Source organism: Camelus ferus, chromosome 13, assembly GCF_009834535.1.
Source record: "Camelus ferus isolate YT-003-E chromosome 13, BCGSAC_Cfer_1.0, whole genome shotgun sequence".
In the NCBI taxonomy this organism is placed as follows: domain Eukaryota; kingdom Metazoa; phylum Chordata; class Mammalia; order Artiodactyla; family Camelidae; genus Camelus; species Camelus ferus.
The window spans coordinates 17,961,734-17,980,628 of NC_045708.1; the positions used below are offsets into that span (position 1 = coordinate 17,961,734).

General features: G+C 43.5%; 1 protein-coding gene and 1 non-coding gene across 3 annotated transcripts; one reads left to right on the top strand and one right to left on the bottom strand.

The window, feature by feature from the left end:
* The first annotated feature begins 3,702 nt into the window (after positions 1–3,702).
* TRNAS-AGA lies at positions 3,703–3,774 on the top strand. The gene has a single exon. It is a non-coding gene; the product is annotated as a tRNA-Ser (tRNA).
* Positions 3,775–5,407: 1,633 nt separating this feature from the next.
* Positions 5,408–10,994, bottom strand: STMN1 (stathmin 1). 2 transcript variants are annotated; one of them, XM_032495547.1, is made up of 5 exons: positions 10,910–10,994; positions 9,180–9,252; positions 8,507–8,679; positions 6,359–6,550; positions 5,408–5,930 (listed from the first exon to the last, which is right to left on the bottom strand). In XM_032495547.1, the coding sequence occupies exons 2-5, from the start codon at positions 9,190–9,192 to the stop codon at positions 5,859–5,861; spliced, it is 450 nt and encodes a 149-aa protein (XP_032351438.1). In that variant the 5' UTR covers positions 9,193–9,252; positions 10,910–10,994; the 3' UTR covers positions 5,408–5,858. The 2 variants fall into 2 exon arrangements, with proteins under 2 accessions (XP_032351438.1, XP_006189563.1); XM_006189501.2 differs by lacking the exon at positions 10,910–10,994 and adding an exon at positions 9,918–10,003.
* Positions 10,995–18,895: the final 7,901 nt, after the last annotated feature.

Genomic DNA, 18,895 nt, shown 5'->3' on the forward strand with positions numbered 1-18,895 from the left:
AAAGTGGTGCCTATTCCTCTGGGGTGGAGGGGCCTTGATTTGAGGGTATGGCTGGATTTCAGGCCTTGGCTGGATGCTCCTGTGAAGGGTATAGTCTGCACAACTCTGAGCAGCAGCCTCGATGGTGGGAGCTCCAGGTCCCTCTCCCCTACACTGTAGGGGACTGGAGAGCGGGGCCTGTGGTTGGGATGTTGCATCTGAGTATAGTCATCTCTGCTTGGCTGACCAACAGAAAACACTGTGGGTTTTGAAAAATCTGGACACCTGGGCTCCAATTTTAGAAATTCTATCTCTAAAGGTCTGTTGAGGGTCCTGAGTCTCTATTTTGAAAAAGTGCCATGTGACTCTGATGCTCAGCTGATATCTGGCCCATAAGAGGTGCCCGTGAGTGTTTGGTGACTGTGATCATAGAGGTACAGCGTGTCTGTGGAAGGAGACACTGTGGCCTCCAAAGAGGGGAGCTGAGGGACGTCAGAAGGAGAGAGTCACTTTCATATATCCTTTTGTACTGATTGGACTTTTGATCTAAGAAAAAGTGTCTGACTGTTGATGTGGCTGTCATCTATGTCAGGGACTGCAAACTCCAGGCCTGTATTTATACCTGAGACCTGTGATCCTTAAGGACAGAGGAATGAAGAGCTGTAGAGCGCATGACCCACCTCAAGGGGGCAGCAGCTGTCCAGAGCCTGCTGATTACTTCTGGGTGGGGCTGTGAGCCCAGGGTTGCCAGAGCTTTGGTTTTTCAAGATAAGCCTGAAATCATATTTTCAAGTAGAATTGTCAACTGATTCAAAAATTTAAAGCACAGCATGGAGTGATGACAACATGCCTGAGGACCGACCCTGGCTGTAGGCCACCAGTTGGTGCCTTCAGATCTAGGAGGATACCATGAAGGACTAGGCACTTCCAAAGCCAGTCTGCAAAGCCAGAGCAGAGCCAGCTTTGCTTCTAGAAAATCAGGTTGACTCCCCATGGAGTCCACACAGGACAAGAACAAAGCAGGTGCCCAGAGGAGTCACCACCTACTCATAATAATTTAATTCAGCACATATTAACCCCTCACCATATGCCAGGCTCAGTGCTGGAGATCCAGTGGTGAATGTGACAAGGCACTGTCCCTGCTCTGGAGGACCCTTCCTTCTAACTAGGGAGACACACTTGAAACAAATGATTGCATAGTAATGAATTCATTTGTGAAACATGAGGAGCTGCAGTATAGTGTGAGGGTTTCATTCCAGACTCCGCCCCTGCCCAGTTTTATCACTTTGGGCAAATACCCTAATCTGTCTCAGCTACCTCATTTCTTGCCTGTGAAATGGGCATGATGATGTCATAGGATTGTTCTGGGGATCCATTGAGATCACTCAAGTAATCATTAGCTGCTGGCATGATGTACAGGATACTGAGAGGTCATGTAAGAGGCTTAGCAGAGAACCCTACCAAGGCCCCCCCATCCCAGGGATACTGGAGCTTCTTGCCAGAGAGGGGAGTGGGAGGCCACAGGTTGGATGCCTGGGCCCAAGGGCCACAGCTCTCACAGAGGCTTAGTCCCCCTTTACATCCATTATTCTGCTGTGGCAGCCACAGGCATCTGGCTAATCTCCTGCCTCTGTTTCTTCTTCCCTTGGATCCATTCCACAGCCCACTTGTCTCTAGTAGGATTTGGTGCCCAAGGACTGAGAAGGTACTGCTCTGGACCACACTGGGAGAAGGCTAGGCCTTTCTCGCTAAGGGACAGAGCCCCTCTACTGAGGCTGCTGCGTTTCAAAGCTCATCAAACTCTCCAAGTTTTATGAATCTGGGTGCCTGTATAAAACAAGTCAGAAAACTTTCCTTGTGCTGCTTAAGTGTGGAATACCAGCTTCCACTGGCAGAGGCCTCAGTCATAGGGATGCTGTGTACCTGCTATTTGACCTGCGCAAAGAGGGAGGCAGATGGCAAGAGACTTAAGTGCCAGCAATGTTTCCAGGGCCATGAAGTTCAGCTCAGTGGAGAAATCCTCAGTACCCAAGACATGGTCCCTGATTTCAGGGGTCTGCAGTCTAACCAGATAGAGAAGACCCAAAACTAGTCTTGAATTTGGAAGGAAATTTCCAGGACACCTAATCCATCCTCCCATTCAAAGGGGTAAGCTCCTCTATAAGGAGCCTGGCCTTACCTTCTTATTGTTCCCAACAAATCACTTTTAACAGTGATTCAGACAACCAAACTAACAGTGAGGTGGCCAGACCATTCTCTGACAGGACTGAGTTACATGAGGTCCTAAAACCTCACTGGAATTCCGAGGTCTCCACTGGGAGAAAAACACACACAGTAAAATGGAAGATCTTTACAAAGGGCTGGTGGGTGAGGAATGAAACCTCTCTTCCCCAGAATAACAGGAGATGGTCACTAATTGCCTTTTAGAAGGTGGTGGCATTGGCTGAATCTGGAGCAGAGAATTGTTCAGGACAACAGAGGGGACACCGAGTTGCCAGAGCGGACAGCTCCCCAAGCAGCGCCTTGAGTCATGACTGCCAGAGTTAGAACTTTACCAGCTTAGGACCTTGGGCAAGTTCCTTTACCTTCCTAAACCTGCTTGCTTCTCTGTACTGTGCAGACAGTAACAGAACCTACCTCGCAGGGCTGGAGCTGAGGAGACAACACAGCAGTGCCTGAAAGTACTGCTCAACCAGCAGTAGCTTATGGCCAGCACCACCATGTCCCACTCGGCAGTGGAGTGGTTGGTTTCTCCTACCATCGTCCACGGTCAGCGGTAAGTTTCCCAGTGCCTCGGTGTGGTGTCTGCAGAGCCCAGCGGCCCCCTCTAGCTCAGACACCCAGCACTTCATTCCCAGGCTGCTCTGACAGCCTCCCACTCTGGTCTCCATCGTCTTCTCTCCAATTCATCCCACCCACCTCCATTTTCTCTCCCTCGAAATGGCTTTGTTCACTCAACACTACCATTTCTGTGTTCTAAAGCCTTCATAGGATCTCCACTGCTTAGGATAAAGGGAAGGGAGAAGGGATCTTGATGAACAGCTGCCACTAGCCAGTAACCACGGCAGGTTCTCCACGCACGATGCAATTACATGCTTACCGTGTTACTAAGGGCGTGCTCGGGCCCATAACTGACTTCTCCAAGGACTGGCTCAAGTCTTTCCTCCTCTATTAAGCTTCCCAGACCACTGAAGCCTGTGGTTATGCCCTCCACCAAACCAGCAAAGCAACTTGGCCAGTACAAGCACGTGGTTGAGACTGTATTCTCAGCAAAGTGTTCCACACCCTCCTGCCCACTTCATGCATAAGCACAAGATCCCCATTTCATCTTTTCATCGCTAGCACATTGCTCAACATGGGGCACAGTCTAGCTGCTTGTTAAATGTAGATTTAAGGGGTTTCCTCTTACCCCTCAAGTCTCTCTTTTCTGCTGAGGCCAATCAATCACCATGTCCAAGTACAAGAGCCTCAGGAACACACCTCATTTTCCACTCAAGCCAGAGAATGGAGTTTGCACCATGGTGACAGCCCCCAGACTGCAGTCAAGGCACTCTGGCCTTACAAGACTAACCTACGACATAAGTGCTGCCCGGAGTAGCTGGCCCGGCTCCTACCTAAGACAGGATTGAGTGCCCAGGCCCTGGAAAGCACACAGACACTCCCTGGATGCTCCTGGGCACCCACCACTCCTCCTTCCCTCCAAAATTATATGCAAAGGAGTGGGAGGGTATAGCTCAGTGGTAGAGCACATGCTTAGAATGCACAGGGTCCTGGGTTCAATACCCAGTACCTCCATTAAAAATAAAAACAAAAGTTGTATGTAAAGAATCTGAGTGGAAATTATTTAACCTAGCTCAACCTCATTTTATCCTGGAGAAAACTGAGGTTCAGCACTAGTACTACTCCAAAGGTCAGAGGTGAAGTAGAAAGCCAGGGCTTCTGACTTTGTGGCTAAGTGGCATCCCCTTTGGTTCCCTGTGACAATGGCTGTCACAAGGTAGATCAGGACCACTTTTGGGTATGAAGTCAGGGCCACCATGGGGTTGGCTGTAACTAACTGGAGGATTCCTCCTCATACCCATCTTGACCTTCTTCTTGCTTTATGCTGAGCTCTGTTCCCTTCCCTACATGTCCCATTAAAACAAAAACTTACTGCCACTCAAGGACATCTAGTATCATTACTCCAAGTTTCTATCTTTAGGCGGTATCTATATCCCGGCTGCTCAGAACTGGTGTTTCAAAGATTCCCATAGGCACCATCTCACCCATGCAAACCTCTGATCCTGCCACGAGCCACAGACCAAGCATAGACAATGCTGAAATCCTGCACACAAGCCTCACCTGGGCGTTTGTTTAGATACTACCATCACTATACTGATCTATACTTGATCTTGTTCGTTTGCCCTAATGGCCACAACTCTAAATTCAGCCTTTTCAGAACCCCTACAATTGATCATCTTGAACAGTCAATTCAACGCACACAAAAGCTGCCCAGTATAAACTTAGCTTACTCACTAGCCTCTGGTTGAAAATAGTTGTCATTATTTATACATAGTGCTAAGTGCATATTAAATACAGTTCTAAGTGTGTGCTCTCTACACACACACACTCATTTAATCCTAACATAGGAGGAAGGTTGAGATAAACTATTGTTTTGCTCATAAGTTTGGTAAATCCCAAATCAAGAGCTGCATTAGCAGTCATCCTACAAACTCCTTCACTACAGGCGAGTGGCTTCCAAGAGCTTTTCCACAAATGTCTGAGACGCAAATAATCATATGTAATTAAGGCTATTTCCCAAATAGCCTAGGAAAGCTGCCAAAGGCTTTCCCGGAATTGAGAGGCAATCCTGTGACAACTGTGAATCCTGTAGCCTCTGGATATAAGAAGAATCAACTGCCAACCTAACCACCTGAGTCATGCCGCTCTGGAAAACGAGGTTCCCTTTATCAGTTCACAGGAGTTGTGATAGTGGCACAGAAAGTTTTACTAATCTTCTGATTCTTAAGTCACAGCTCCTGTGGCAGGAATGCACCCCCACCCCGAGCTGTAACATAAAGCAAATAAATCATCAAATGGCTCTAACTAGGATCTTAAGATTTCTCTAAACTGTTCTTTAGAAACACTATTTGCCCCTTTAATCTGACTTTTTAACAGGGACACAGAAACAAAAAATGCTTGTTTGCAAATACACATCTGAAAAACTATCATAACAGCTGATCTGGGCCCAGGCATCACAACAAAGTGACGATTGTGGAAGAAGACAATGCAAACAACTCTGGAGCAAGAAACTCCAGGGCAGAGAACTCACAGTGAGTGATGTGTGTGCTGGGTATTTCCACCAACCTAAAGGCCCCATCTGGAACAAATATAAACCAGGAGGGCCTCTATCGCTTGACAGTTTATAACCTGAATAGAAAGAAGTCACTGCCACCAACAGCACTGTGCAGTTTTATTAACCATTCAAGTACAGTAGCATCTGGTAAGATCGGGACAGTATTGGGATTGAAAAGTGAACAGATATTCAGCATCTAACAGTTTGAAAGAAGCCACTACATACTCTTTTCACAAACATGTTTTCACAGAGCCAATACAGTACTAGCCATTAACCCAGTACACCGAGTGTACTGAAGTGGGAAAGATGCAACAAGAAAAATAGCTACATTAGAAAGACTTCAACACTTTAGAAAAAGAGTAAAACACTTTTAGTTTCTCCCCTTTAGCCCCTAAAACAACATCTTACGTCTGGGTCTACCTATACAGTCCTACATCAGCATCTAGAGTATTTGTCAGGAGGGTGAAAATAAAATGACACTGGCCAGTACAGTCTTTGGATATTTAGGAAGGGGATGGGGAGAAAAGTCAGTTCCCAGAACAAATTAGTCAGCTTCAGTCTCATCAGCAGGATCTTTGGATTCTTTGTTCTTCCGCACTTCCTCAATGTGCTTGTCCTGTAAAGAAATAACACATATCATAAGGAAAAAAGTCCACCACGTCATGCCCCCAAGAAGCTCAACTCAGCATCAGTTCAAACATCACAGAATGTAATAGTGCACTATTACTACATATATAATTATATACCATGGGAATCACATAATTAGAGTTCTAAGACATCATCTTCGAACTTCCTGGATCACTCATGGAACCTAATGACTGAGCCTCCTTCTGCTCTTCCAATGAATGTGCAATTGTGCTGGAAATTACTGAATATTCCATCTTATTTTAAAATAAGATGCCTCTGATTTAAAGTGTTAGGCCCCAAAATTGATGACAAAGACACCAAAGCACATGTGATCGAGGCCAAGAGTTCATTCAAGCCACCTCATTGGTACATCAAACTTCAAGCTCTTAACCCCCTCAGAGCCTGGAAGAGACCAACCTTCTCTCGCAAACGCTCCAGCTTGGCAGCCATCTGCGCCTCACGGTTCTCTTTGTTGGCTTCCATCTTGTGGGTCAGCTTCTCTTCCGCCATTTTACTGAAGTTGTTGTTCTCTTCGATTGCTTTCTGAAGCACTTCCTTCTCGTGCTCTCGTTTCTCAGCAAGCTGCTTCAAGACCTCAGCTTCATGGGACTGGAAGAAAGTTTAACAGGCTAGGTTCTCTAAAGTGTTATTTGGTATTAGTTAAAATCACAAAAGAAATTAGTTGAGAGGATTGAAGACAGAAAATTAGATCTCTTTAAATAATACTGAAGTCAGGACACGAATTATTAACATCAAAATATTGTGAAAATCATATTCTTTTTCTAGTGTTTGTATTTACTTTGGAAAACTGCCCATGTTTGTTCAGATATTCTTCCCCAATTAGTCCTTAAGAAAATCCTTGTAAGATTTACTGCTTAATGGTATCAAGATGACTTGAATGATATGCACTAAGGAATGAACTTTATTGTAAAGAATTTTCCTTTTTTAACTTCAAAGGAAACAAAGAAAATCAGCAACATAAAAAATATAACCATATTGATAAAAAGAAAATACATGGAAATGATAAAAAAAAATTTAACACTAAGCCTCCAGATTACTATTTAAGCCAGGGGATTTGTTTCAAGGAAAAGCTTATTAGCTTTCCTCTGTGGAAGCTTGCATTAACTTCCAGACCACCGCAACTCTGTTACCACGGTGTGCCTCCTTCAACAGACTCAGAATAGCCTGTTACCAAACAGATTTCAATGTGTTTGGAAGCATCAACTTGTAGGAAAACTTCAGAGCATCTGCCACTGATTCTGTTCATTCTCTTCTGCAAAATCCCAGTGATGATAAGAGTTTCACTATATTTATCCAGTTACTATGTAAAGCACAGACTAATGACTACAGGGCCAGGGCTGATTCCTAAAAAACATCAATGTCCAGCTTTTGGCTGAATCTCTTCCATGAACTCAAACTACATCACCTCCATCAAATTCCATCAACTCAGACTAAATAGAAGCGTAAGTAGGAGATGAGACTCCATTGCAAACAGTCACTTTTCTTGGGGAAGTAATTCACAGTGTTGACAATAGGTCAGCATACATACACAAAACACGTGGCACTGAAAGGGGCATGGCACGAGCTACCACAGCTTAAAAGGGGTCCCAAATGTGTACACGTGTGGTTCAATGTGCCAGATTTCAAAGCACTGTGTTGGTCACAGGCAGGTTACTACTTCACCTTTTTGTGCCTTCATTTCCCTAATGTTAAAAGTAAACCTACTCAACCCAATTAGGGCTGTTGAAAGGGGGACTAAATGAGAATTTAAGTTCTTAATGAATAGAGTAACACTGAATAGAGAGAAATACACCAAAACGTTAACAACAGTTATTTCTGCAAAGTAGGATGATGAATATTTCAAATTTCCTATTTATAAAACTTCTGTGGTTCTCAATTTTTCTATAATTAGTATATTAATATTTGTTGACTTTTCTGATTCATTCTTTCCAAAGATGGCTACTTTATAATAGAACTGCTTAGACAGAAGAGCCACCACAATACCAGTATGCCAGCCAAGTAACACAATCACATTACTAACATTTTAAAATGTTTTTATTGTACAGCTCTCAAAAAACAAAACCAAAAAAAAAAAAAAAAAAAACCACACAGACACAAACTGAAACCAAAAAAAACAAAAAACCCTCAAACTTAAAGAGACAAAAGAAAAATCATCCACCAACAAATCGGTTTTTCAATGAGAAAGAATGAGAAGCATGAACTTTGGTTTTAGACAGACCTGGGCTTAAATTCTGGCTCCAATACTCACTAGTTATATGACTTGGGAAAATGACTTGACATTCCCCAAACCATTTTCTAATCTAGTGTCTCAGACAACACCTACCCTCTAGGGTCACTGTAGAAAAGGAGAACAATACAAGTAAAGGAGATGGTACATAAGAGATCAATAAATGATGGCTGGTATTTTCTTCCCACCATTGGCATACGTAATTTTCACACAGTTATAGTCACCATCTAGCTACAATTCTGTTTTCCTCTTGTTACAGAAATAGAACAGATTTGCCACATTAATAAATATCCTATTCTCTGTGGATTGATGTGTACCTTGCGTCTTTCTTCTGCAGCTTCTAGTTTCTTCTGAATTTCCTCCAGGGAAAGGTCCTTCTTCTTTGGAGGGGAAAGGGGAAATTCTGGGACGGATTCTTTTGATCGAGGGCTAAGAATCAGCTCAAAAGCCTGGCCTGAGGCACGCTTCTCCAGTTCCTTCACCTGGATATCTGGATTTCATCATATTTATAATACATTCAGAAAAATGGAGTTTTCTATTCTAATAAACTGTTCTATCGTTTTCTAAAAATCAAATCAATTTAATGAATAGAACTAGGGCTGCTGAAGCAGCTGTGTTTATAGGCAAGAAATTATCTAAATACTTTCTCCCAGAAAAACAAAGCTCAACATTTATGGATTAATAAACACTATTCTGAGACATCAGTACTTGACAATCATGTTCATGAACAAAAGAAAGACTTGTGCAAAACTCCACATTTTGCTTTAAGACCAAGCCAAATCATCTAATAATGAAACAATTAATTATGAGCTCTCAGTACATTCAAGTGATAATAATTTTTTCCTTAATTATTTTCCGATTTACAAAATAGAATTTTTTTTTGTAAAAACAAAACACAAGTGCCAGGTTAAAGACTTAAGACCTTACCCATCTCCTATTCTAAAATTAGAAGCCCATCACAATTTCAGCTTTTTCAAATAGATTACCTACCAGAAGAAGCCATGGTGAACAGAAGACAAGAGACTGGCAGTGTATTCTACACAATCCACTGGCAAGGAGAACCCTGAAAACGATTTTCAAAAGCATGCAATCAATTTCTTTGCATTTCTGTTATGTCATTGATCCAAAGGGACCTCAAATCACATACGTATAAATCAATGTCAGAAAAATCACTACCGCGGAATTAAGTAAGACATCATCCACCAGAAAATTATAAAAATCTATAAAATACTCAAACACTGGGAAATGTGAATTGAACAGAATGTTGGTTGCAAAAGACCGCGTTAACTAAGCTTCCCGTTAAAAAAAATACTTAGATTTTAAAAATCAGACGGGGTTTAAATCACAAGATTAATTTTTCCCCCGGAAATAAACTCTAATAAATTTTCCCCCTGGTGAGAAGATATTCCAGATTCAACTCAACAGTGAGACCGGAGCCATCTTAACACTGCCTACAACTCATTGTGCAAACGAAACATCCACCCCTGCTTTGTCTGTCTGCCATGGTGGAAAACAAAACGCCCAAGCTTATATTAACCAATAATGTCGAACATCCTATTGTTCCTGAGGTTTAACCTCCTTGTCCAACACCGCGTAATATTAATTATTAGTTTCATGAATCTCTAGGTTTCAGGTTATAGTATTTGCTGCCTTGTATAATTTTTGCATAAAAATTCCACCTCTCTTAATTTTTTAAAGGTCATTATTCTTGTAGACACCCGCTAGTACCAACAACGTAGGCACACAGGTTATCAAAAGCTAGAAATTAAACTCCGAAGCCGTGAAACGTTCTAACACCGGCGGAGCATTAGACTCAGCACTGGACCCAGGATAGGCGTGGCCCTGGTCCAGGCGAGGAAAAGCGGCAGGCCGCCCCCGGCCAATCAGAGCACGCCCTACACTCCGGCTCCTGGCCCCTCCCCCTTCCTCCCCGCGCCTTTTCGAATCTCCCCCAACTCACAACACCCCGGAGCCCGCGCGCGTGGGAAGGGGAGGGATAGGCGGGGCTAACGGTCCTATCCGGGTAACTCCGCCCTTCCCGGGGTTGCCCGCGCGGACGCCCCCCCAACTCCCGCCAAAAACACCTTGAGGCGGCCCCCACCCCTACCGCAGCTCAGCAGGTGGGGCAGTCCTGGGAAAGAGGCCATGGGGAAGCCCCACCGTCGGCTCGCCATCTCTTTCCTTCGCTCCCAACCAACCTGCCAACACCCAAGCAGTCCACCCCCCACGCCGCGAGGACTGGAGAGCTCTCGTGGGGTATCAGCCTCTCGGGCGCAACCACACAGTCGCTGGACGAGGACGCGGCCCTGGCAGCCAGCAGTCTGCCCCAAAGGCTGCTGCCCCACTGGGGGCGCCGCCCCGCCCCTTCAGACAATGGGGACCCCAGAGGAGCCCCGCCTGCAGGAGGAGAATGGGGGTCAAACAAGGGCCTACGCCCCCTATTGTCTCCTCGACAGCACCCCGGGGCGAACGCCCGGGGCTCGCGTAGCTGACCGCGCCCCTTCCCCACAACGGCCGCGCCCCCAGGGAGCGGGAACAAAGCCGAGGCTCCGCCCGAGCCACACACAAAGCGGAGCGACCCCCGCCCGCCAGCCCCTCTGTGGCCCGAGGCCCCGCCCGCCGCCCTCCAGCCGGGGGCCGCTGCCAATGCCCCTCCGGCCGGCCGCGTCCCTCTCGCAGCCCCAACCTGCCACCTCCTCGTCCTAGAGCCCCACACCCACCTGCTCGGTCCGAGCCGCCTGGCCACACTCTGAGCACCAACAGACCCGGGAGCGCACAAAAGCGCCAAACAGCGGCACGTGACCTCCCCGCAGGGCGCGGCATTGGCTGAGAGCGGCGGCACGTGCCGGCCCCTCCCCACACACAGCCCGAATGGGCCCCGCCCCTGGGGACCCCGGAGCAGCTCGGGAAGTGTAGTTCAGGCTGGCGGGACAAGAGGACAATGCGAAGGGTGAGGGACCCTTGGGTGTGTCCCCAGGTGTGAGCCGGGGGCCGGGGCGGTCGTCTGGTAGCGGAAGACGGCGATGCGGTGACCCACTGCCTGACTCTGAACCACTTCTCCCATCCTTAGAGAAAAGGGCGGGGGCGGGGTCCCTTTCTACCTCTCAGACGGTGACCGCCTGGACTCCGCCTCAGTTGAGCCACTTGCCCTGCATCGCCCCGAGGGCAGCACTCGAACAGCGCAGTGCCGCCACTCAAGACTCCCAAGCCTTGGGACAGGACATACCACTCTATGCCCCTGCCAGACCCCCTGTACCCGTCTCCCTACCTCGACACCAGCCTGACACCTGTACTGTGACATCATCATAATCCCTAACCCACTCAGCCCTAACAGGTCACGGGCGTGGCCCTTAACTCACTGTGTGCGTTCTCGCTACTATATTAGGGTCCCTGAGATGGTGACCAGGGACCTGTTGGGGGAAAGCAAGAGGCTCTGGAATTTGATCTTTTAATAACAAAGTCACTTGGCTTAAAAGCAGACTCCATCTGTTCTGTCAAGTCTTTTGCCGGATGATAGGGAAGGAAGAGCAATAGCAGTTCTAGGCTATACAGACTGCAGTTAAGTGTTGCTTTTGTTCTTGAAGCACGTGCTCCCGGATTAGTGCTGGGTCCTTTTAAAGAATCAAAACAAAAGAAGCCATAGAGTCAAGGTTCCCCCTGCCCCTGGATAGATCAGAAGCACAAAGGAAATTGGTCCAACCCTAGCTATCTTAGAATGATTGGCTTCCTTCTTACCAGGAAAAGGCCAGAGGAAAAATAAATGAACCTGGTTCTGAAGCTTCTCCCATCCCTCCCACCCCACCTCCACCAAGACCGTGTCCTGGGTGGTGGTCATTACACCAAGGCACCTGCTTTGAGATCATGACCAGGCAGAAGGACATCTTCATTTTATTGATCAATGGGCTCCACCTCCCCAAACCGAGAAACAAACATGACCCACTTTTGAAACAAGAGTCCTAATTTAAAGACTCCCCATGTCCAGCTAGTTTGTAAGGATATGCTGGAGTTAAATACAATTTGTAGGTGCCTGAGACAAGGAAAACTGGATCATACAGGCAGCAGACATACCACACAAAGCAAACAATTAGCAATGCAGTGTTGCCTGGAATATGCTTGTTGCGGCATTTTCTCCAACAATTGCCCTTGTGTGGGGTTGGCCTCTCCTCCACCCTCAATCTAAGTGGTTTTCCCTTAGCATGTGAGCAGGACCAGGAAAATTCAGATTCTAAGCCCTGAGAGGCTTCTCCTTCTCAGACCAAACTTAGCCACCAAACAGCCAGGTGTTTCCATCTGTCAGTTTTCTGAGCGAAATCTCAGAAATCGTTAGGGAGTCTGGAGAGGGATGTGGATAAGACCTCGAGGAAAAGTGACAGATTGGCAGGCAACACACACAAGCAAGAAACCCAAGGCCAAGAGGTCTGTTAGCCCCTGAACCAGCCTTTATCTTGAAGTCTTTGTACTTGATCTGGAGGTTTGCAGAGGAAGGTCCCACCCATTTGAAGCATATTTTTTTAAAATACAAGTAATTGTCACGCAAAAATCTCACATTTCTGACGATTAATGTTGTGACAGGGAAAAAAATAAATCTTTCAAAACACTGATTATTTTAAAGCACTTATACCGCTTCCCCCACCTTTTCTTTCTCCCTAGAGCAGATGTCTATTTCCATGGAAACCACAGCTAGGAACGAAGATGTTAGAACTTATGTAGATTTTTAATCTTTTTTAATGATGCTACTTGGCTTCTGGGTTTGTTGTTAGATGCCTGGTCCTGCCAGTCAAGGATTTCCTGAGATCCTCACTGCTGCTTGAGGATTGATGGGGCTGGGGTAAGGTTTCCATTAGAATGATTCTGTGAATAAAAAAGTGTTTGATGGCATGATCCCTATTCTTTAGAGTGGGGCTGCTTTTCTAAGAGCCAGACCATAGCTATTTATCGTCAACTCTTAGGATCCTTGGGATAGGAAGGGCTTTCAACTGTTAGGAGAGAAAACATCTTTGCCATTTCACTTTGGAGAGGCGTGGAATCTTTCCTCTTGGAAGCTTCCTAAAACTAACTTCAAAATCCACTCCCTCCTGAGGTGGCAGCAAGGAATTAATGATCACATCTTGGAATTGTCTATCTTTGCCCATGAGAATTATTTTTGCCTCCGCTCAGATGGTTTGGTCGAATTGCTGTGGCGCTGGCTGTGACCATGGATTAACACAAAGTGCAGTCAAGATATGGCAGTCATCCAGCTTCTTTGATCTGTGTAGACAGCTAAAGGAGAGCACCTCAGGCTTCAAAGACCAGAAGGGATGTCTACACTGATCAAACAAGTCAGGCTGTTGTCAGATCTCCTCTGTTCTTATAGAGCACCCGCAGCCTTTGTTCATTGTTGGTTCTGAGGCTGAAGGGTTGTCTCCCACATAGACGCCGCTGAGTTCCACTGCTGCTTACAGAGCCTGTCCTTGGCAAAAGGGTGTTGTGGGAGAGGATTTCTCCTTGTCCCCAGCCTCGTTATTCCCTTTGTCCCCTAGTCATTAAACATTGTGCTCTGACACTCCCTTCCCTGTTCAAAACCTGTCTGTGAATCTCCTATTCTACTTGCCTGTCTTCCTCACTAGACAGCTAAGTCCCCGAGGGCAGGGGTTGTGTCTTTGTCTCTGTATCCTTAGTGCCCGCCCAGTACCAGGTCTGGCCCAGGATGGTGGGGTCTGGGTATTTGCAGTTGACTTCAGGCAAGAACAACCTCTCTCATCCTCAGCTTCTTCTTCTGTAATGCTGGACGCCTGCACCATAGCAAGGTGGTGAGGATTAAATGAAGTCATGTAATGGGGGAGGGTATAGCTCAAGTGGTAAAGCACATTCTTGGCATACACAGGTCCCGAGTTCAATCCCTAGTACCTCCTCTAAAAATAAGTAAATAAACCTAACTACCCCCCCCCACAAAAAAATAAAACTAATTTTTAACTCATTTTTAAAAAATGAGACAATGTATACGAAATTCCCTTTTGGTGGGAATCATAGTCACTGGGTTAACTCTTTCCATGGGGTATTTTTATAAATTCAATTAATTTAACATTTTGAATAGATAACACACATAGTTTAGAAATAAAGTATAAAAAGTCCTCCTCCCTTCTCTATCCCCATCTGCCAAATTCTCTACTTACCCCTCCCCCACCATAACCATTGTTACCGGTTTCCTGTGTATCCTAGAGTTTCTCCATGCATATATAAGTAAATTTGTAGATATGTGTTCTTATTCCCTAACTTCAAAATAAAATGGTAGTCTACTGTAACTGTTCTGCACTTAGCATTTTTTTTCCACTTAACAATATATATCAGGGATCTTTTCCCTGTTCATACATTAAGCATTTCCTAGATCTGGGATCCAAGTATGAATGTTCCATAATCTAGTTAACCAGTGCCCTGTCCATGGCTCTTAGGTTATTCCCAAAAATGATTTGCTATTCCAAACAATGCTGTAACAAATAAGCTTGTGTTTATGGCACTTTCCATATGAATAACTACATCTGTAAGATATATTCTTAGCCTAGTACTGCTAGGTCAACAGGCAGCTGCATTTGTAATTTGGATAGTGCTAAACTGCTTTTCATAGGAGTGGTACCACTTCAACACCCACCATGTGGTGTTTTAATTCATTGCCTCGATTCATTCAAAAATGGTTTGAAAGGCTTTGTCCTTAGAAATTTCAGGCATCAGGGAAAAGGTGGGGGAGCCAAGAAAGACATGTCTGTTAGTTCTGTCTATATTAATAATGCCTATAAATACTTGACACGCAGCAGCTGATCTCAGAACAACTCTGGTGCCTGCACTGTATCATGGACTGTCAGTCTTGTAAAAGAATCTGCAGGTGTTGCCATGAGATTGGAAGCTTTTTGAAGGCAGGGTCTTTTTCATAGCTGTATCCCACTCCCCTCCCCATGATGCCTGTCACACTGGCTGGCATATTTCTTATTTAATTAATTCTGAGGTGTTTGCCCTCCGCATTTTTGTATCTTTGAAATCAGTATGCTCATAGTCAATAAATACCATGTCATAATTACTGACAGCATATTTGCTTGGCGGCACATAAAATAATGATGCCTTAAAAATCAATGGTATTTGTGAGGCAACAAAATATGGTGAAGTGCACACATGTTAATGTGTGAGTGGAATGGGGCCAAGATGTCACTGCCCCCGCCATCTTCTCACTCTGTGTTCTAACCTTCATCCCTCTTATCTAAGTCCATGCTTTCCTCTAATGATTCCTTTTTTGGGAAATAACTCCCTATTTGCCTCTTGAGTGCCTATCGCTTTCCTGAACTCTAAAACAACATTTCCAACTGTCTAAAGGACATCTCTTTATGGATGCCCCATAAGACCTTCAAATTCTATATGACCCACATTGAACTAACATATAACACCAACCACATCTGGCTTCCCCATTCTACCAGAGGCTTTGCTAGACTCTTGCCCTCCATGTCTAAAACTTCCATCAGACTCAACTCTTCTCTCTTTCTCACCCAAGTTTCCACTTACAGAAACTTAGCATTTTCTAGCAGAATGGAACCTTTAAAATGATAGCAGTTATAAGAACAAAGCTGGAGGACTCACACTTCCTGATTTCAAAACTTGCTACAAAGTTACAGGAATCAAAACAGTGTGGTACTGGTATAAAGACAGATAAATAGATCAATGAAATAGAATAGAGAGCCCAGAAATAAAGCCTTGCATGCATGGTCAAACGATTTTTGACAGACGTGCTAAGACCTATTCAATGGGGGAAAGGACAGTCTTTTCAACAAATAGTTTTGGGAAAACTGGATAGCCACATGCCAAGAAATGAAGTTGGACTCTTACATCACACCATATACAAAAATTAACTCAAAATGGATCAAAGATCTAGATATAAGACCTAAAACTATAAAACTCTTAGAAGAAAATGTAGGGCAAAAGCTTCAGGACATTGGATTTGGCAATGATTTCTTAGATGTGACACCAGACAACAAAAGAAAAACTAGACAAATTAGACATCATGAAAACAATTTTGTGTATCAAAAGACAGTATCAACAGAGTATAAAAGGGCGACCCACAGAATGTAAGAAAATATTTGCAAATTATATATCTGATAAGGGATTAATGCCCTAAAACTCAACAAAAAACAAAACAACCCTATTCAAAACGGGCCATGGGATAGACATTGGGGGCATTACACAAAATGAAATGTCAGACAGAGAAAGACAAATTCTGCGTGATCTCACTTATATGTAGACTCTAAAACAAAACAAAATAAAACAACAAAACAAGCTCACAGATACAGGGAAAAGATTGGTGGTTGCCAGAGTGGAGGGTCAGGGTGGAAATGGGTGAAGGGGGTCAAAAGGTATAAACTTCCAGTTATAAAATAAATAAGTCATGGGGATGTGATGTACAGCGTGGTGCCTATAGTCAATAATACTGCATTGCATATTTGAAAGTTGCCAAGAAAATAGATCTTAAAAAGTCCTCATCACAAGGAAAAAGGTTTATGTATAGTAATAGATGTTAATGAGATGTTACTGTGGTATTCATCTTGCTATATACAAATATCAAATTATTATGTTGTATACCTAAAACTAACATAATATTATATATCAATTGTACCTCAATAAAATGTTTTTTAAAAAAAGAAAAAAAGAAAGAAAATGGGCAAAGTACTTGAAAAAACATTCCTCCAAAAAAGATATACAAATGGCAAATAAGCACTTAAAAAGATACTCAGCATCACTCATCATTAGATAAATGCAAATCAGAACCACAATGAGATATCACCTTATTAATACCACCCATTAGGATGGCTACTATCAAAAAAACAGAAAATAGTAAGTATTGACGAGAATGTGGAGAAATTGGAACCACTGTGCACTGCTGGTGAGAATGTAAGATGATACAACCACTATGGAAAACAGTATGGAGGTTCACCAAATTATTAAAAATAGAATTGCCATATGATCCAGCAGGTACATTTCTGGGTATAAATCCCAAATAACTGAAAACAGGGTCTTGAAGAGATATTTATACATCCACGTTCATAGCAGCATTACTCACAATAGCCAAAACATGGAAGCATGGCTGAGTAGTATTGCATTCTTTTTTAATGAGATGGGAAAGTCTTGTGATATTAAGCTAATGAAGCAAGCAAACAAACAAAGGCTACCTAACTGTGTGTGGAATATGAGCTCAACTACAAGGAACAAAATATAATGAAGGAACTGCACCAACATATTTGTTCTAGAGGGCAAAATAATAATTAAGTTACCTTTCTTCTTTGCACTATTCTAGATTTTCCAAACTTCTTGAAGTGAGCATATATTCCTTTTATTACTGATAAAACAATTATATTCTTAAAATGGAAAAAAAAAATGTATGCACTGGAATACTACTCAGCCATAAAAAAGAATAAAAATAGTGCCATTTGCAGCAACATGGATGGACTTGGAAATCATCATTCAAAGTGAAGTAAGCCAGAAAGAGAAAGAAAAATACCATATGAATGAGTTTATTTACAAAACAGAAACACTCAAAGACATAGAAAACAAAGTTACAGTCACCATGGGGAAGGGATAAATTGGGAGTTCAAGACTTGCAGACATGACTACTATATATAAAATAAACAACAAGTTTCTTTATTATCCAGTCTGCCACTCTGTGTCTTTTGACTGGAGCATTTAGTCCATTAACATTTACAGTAATTAATGATAGATGTGTGTTTATTGCCATTTTGAACTTATCTTTGCAGTTGAATTGGTATATCCTCTTTGTTCCTTTCTTCTTCCTTTTGTGGTTTGGTAATTTTCCTTTGTATTATCATGGATTTTGTTTAATTTTTGTGACTCCTTTGTAAATTTTTGGCTTGTGGTTACCCTTTTTTGTAAATCTATCAACCCATTACTATAACTGTTTTTATTAAACTGATAGTAACATGATCTCAAACCCATCCTACTGTTAAATTTAAAAAAGAAAGAAAAAAATATTCTATATTTCCCTGCCTCCCTCTCCCACTCTCAGTGATTTGTATGTCTTCTTTTATAATTTCATGTTTACTTTATTTGTAATTCATGAGTTATCACCTTTCCAGTTGTGTGTTTCTCATTTCTGTAGCATCCTGCTGCTTTTCTATTTAGAATAGCCCTTTCAATATTTCTTTTAGCATGGGTGTAGTGTTGCTAAACTCCTGCAGCTTTTTTTTGTCTGTGAAACTCTTTATTTCTCTTTCTATCCTCAAGGATAGCCTTGCTGGATAAAGGATCCTAGGCTGCATCTTTTTTTCATTCAGGGCTTTGAATATATCTTGCCACTCCCTTCTGGCCTGTAGTGTTTGTGTAGAGAAATCAGCTGAGAGCCTTATGGGGGTTCCCTTGTAGCTTACACTTTGCTTTTCTTTTGCTGCCTTTAGAATCCTTTCTTTGTCCTTGACTCTGGCCATCTTGACTATGATATGTCTTGGTGTGGGTCTATTTGGGTTCTTCCTGTTTGGGACCCTCTGAGCTTCCTGTACTTGGATATCTGATTCCTTCTTTAAGTTTGGGAAGTTCTCAGTCATGATTTCTTCAAAAACCTTTTCAATCCCCTTTGATCTTTCTTCTCCTTCTGGGACCCCTATTATGCGAAGATTGGGACGCTTTATATTATCCCATAGGTCCCTTATGCTATTTTCATTATTTTTTATTTGCTTCTCTTG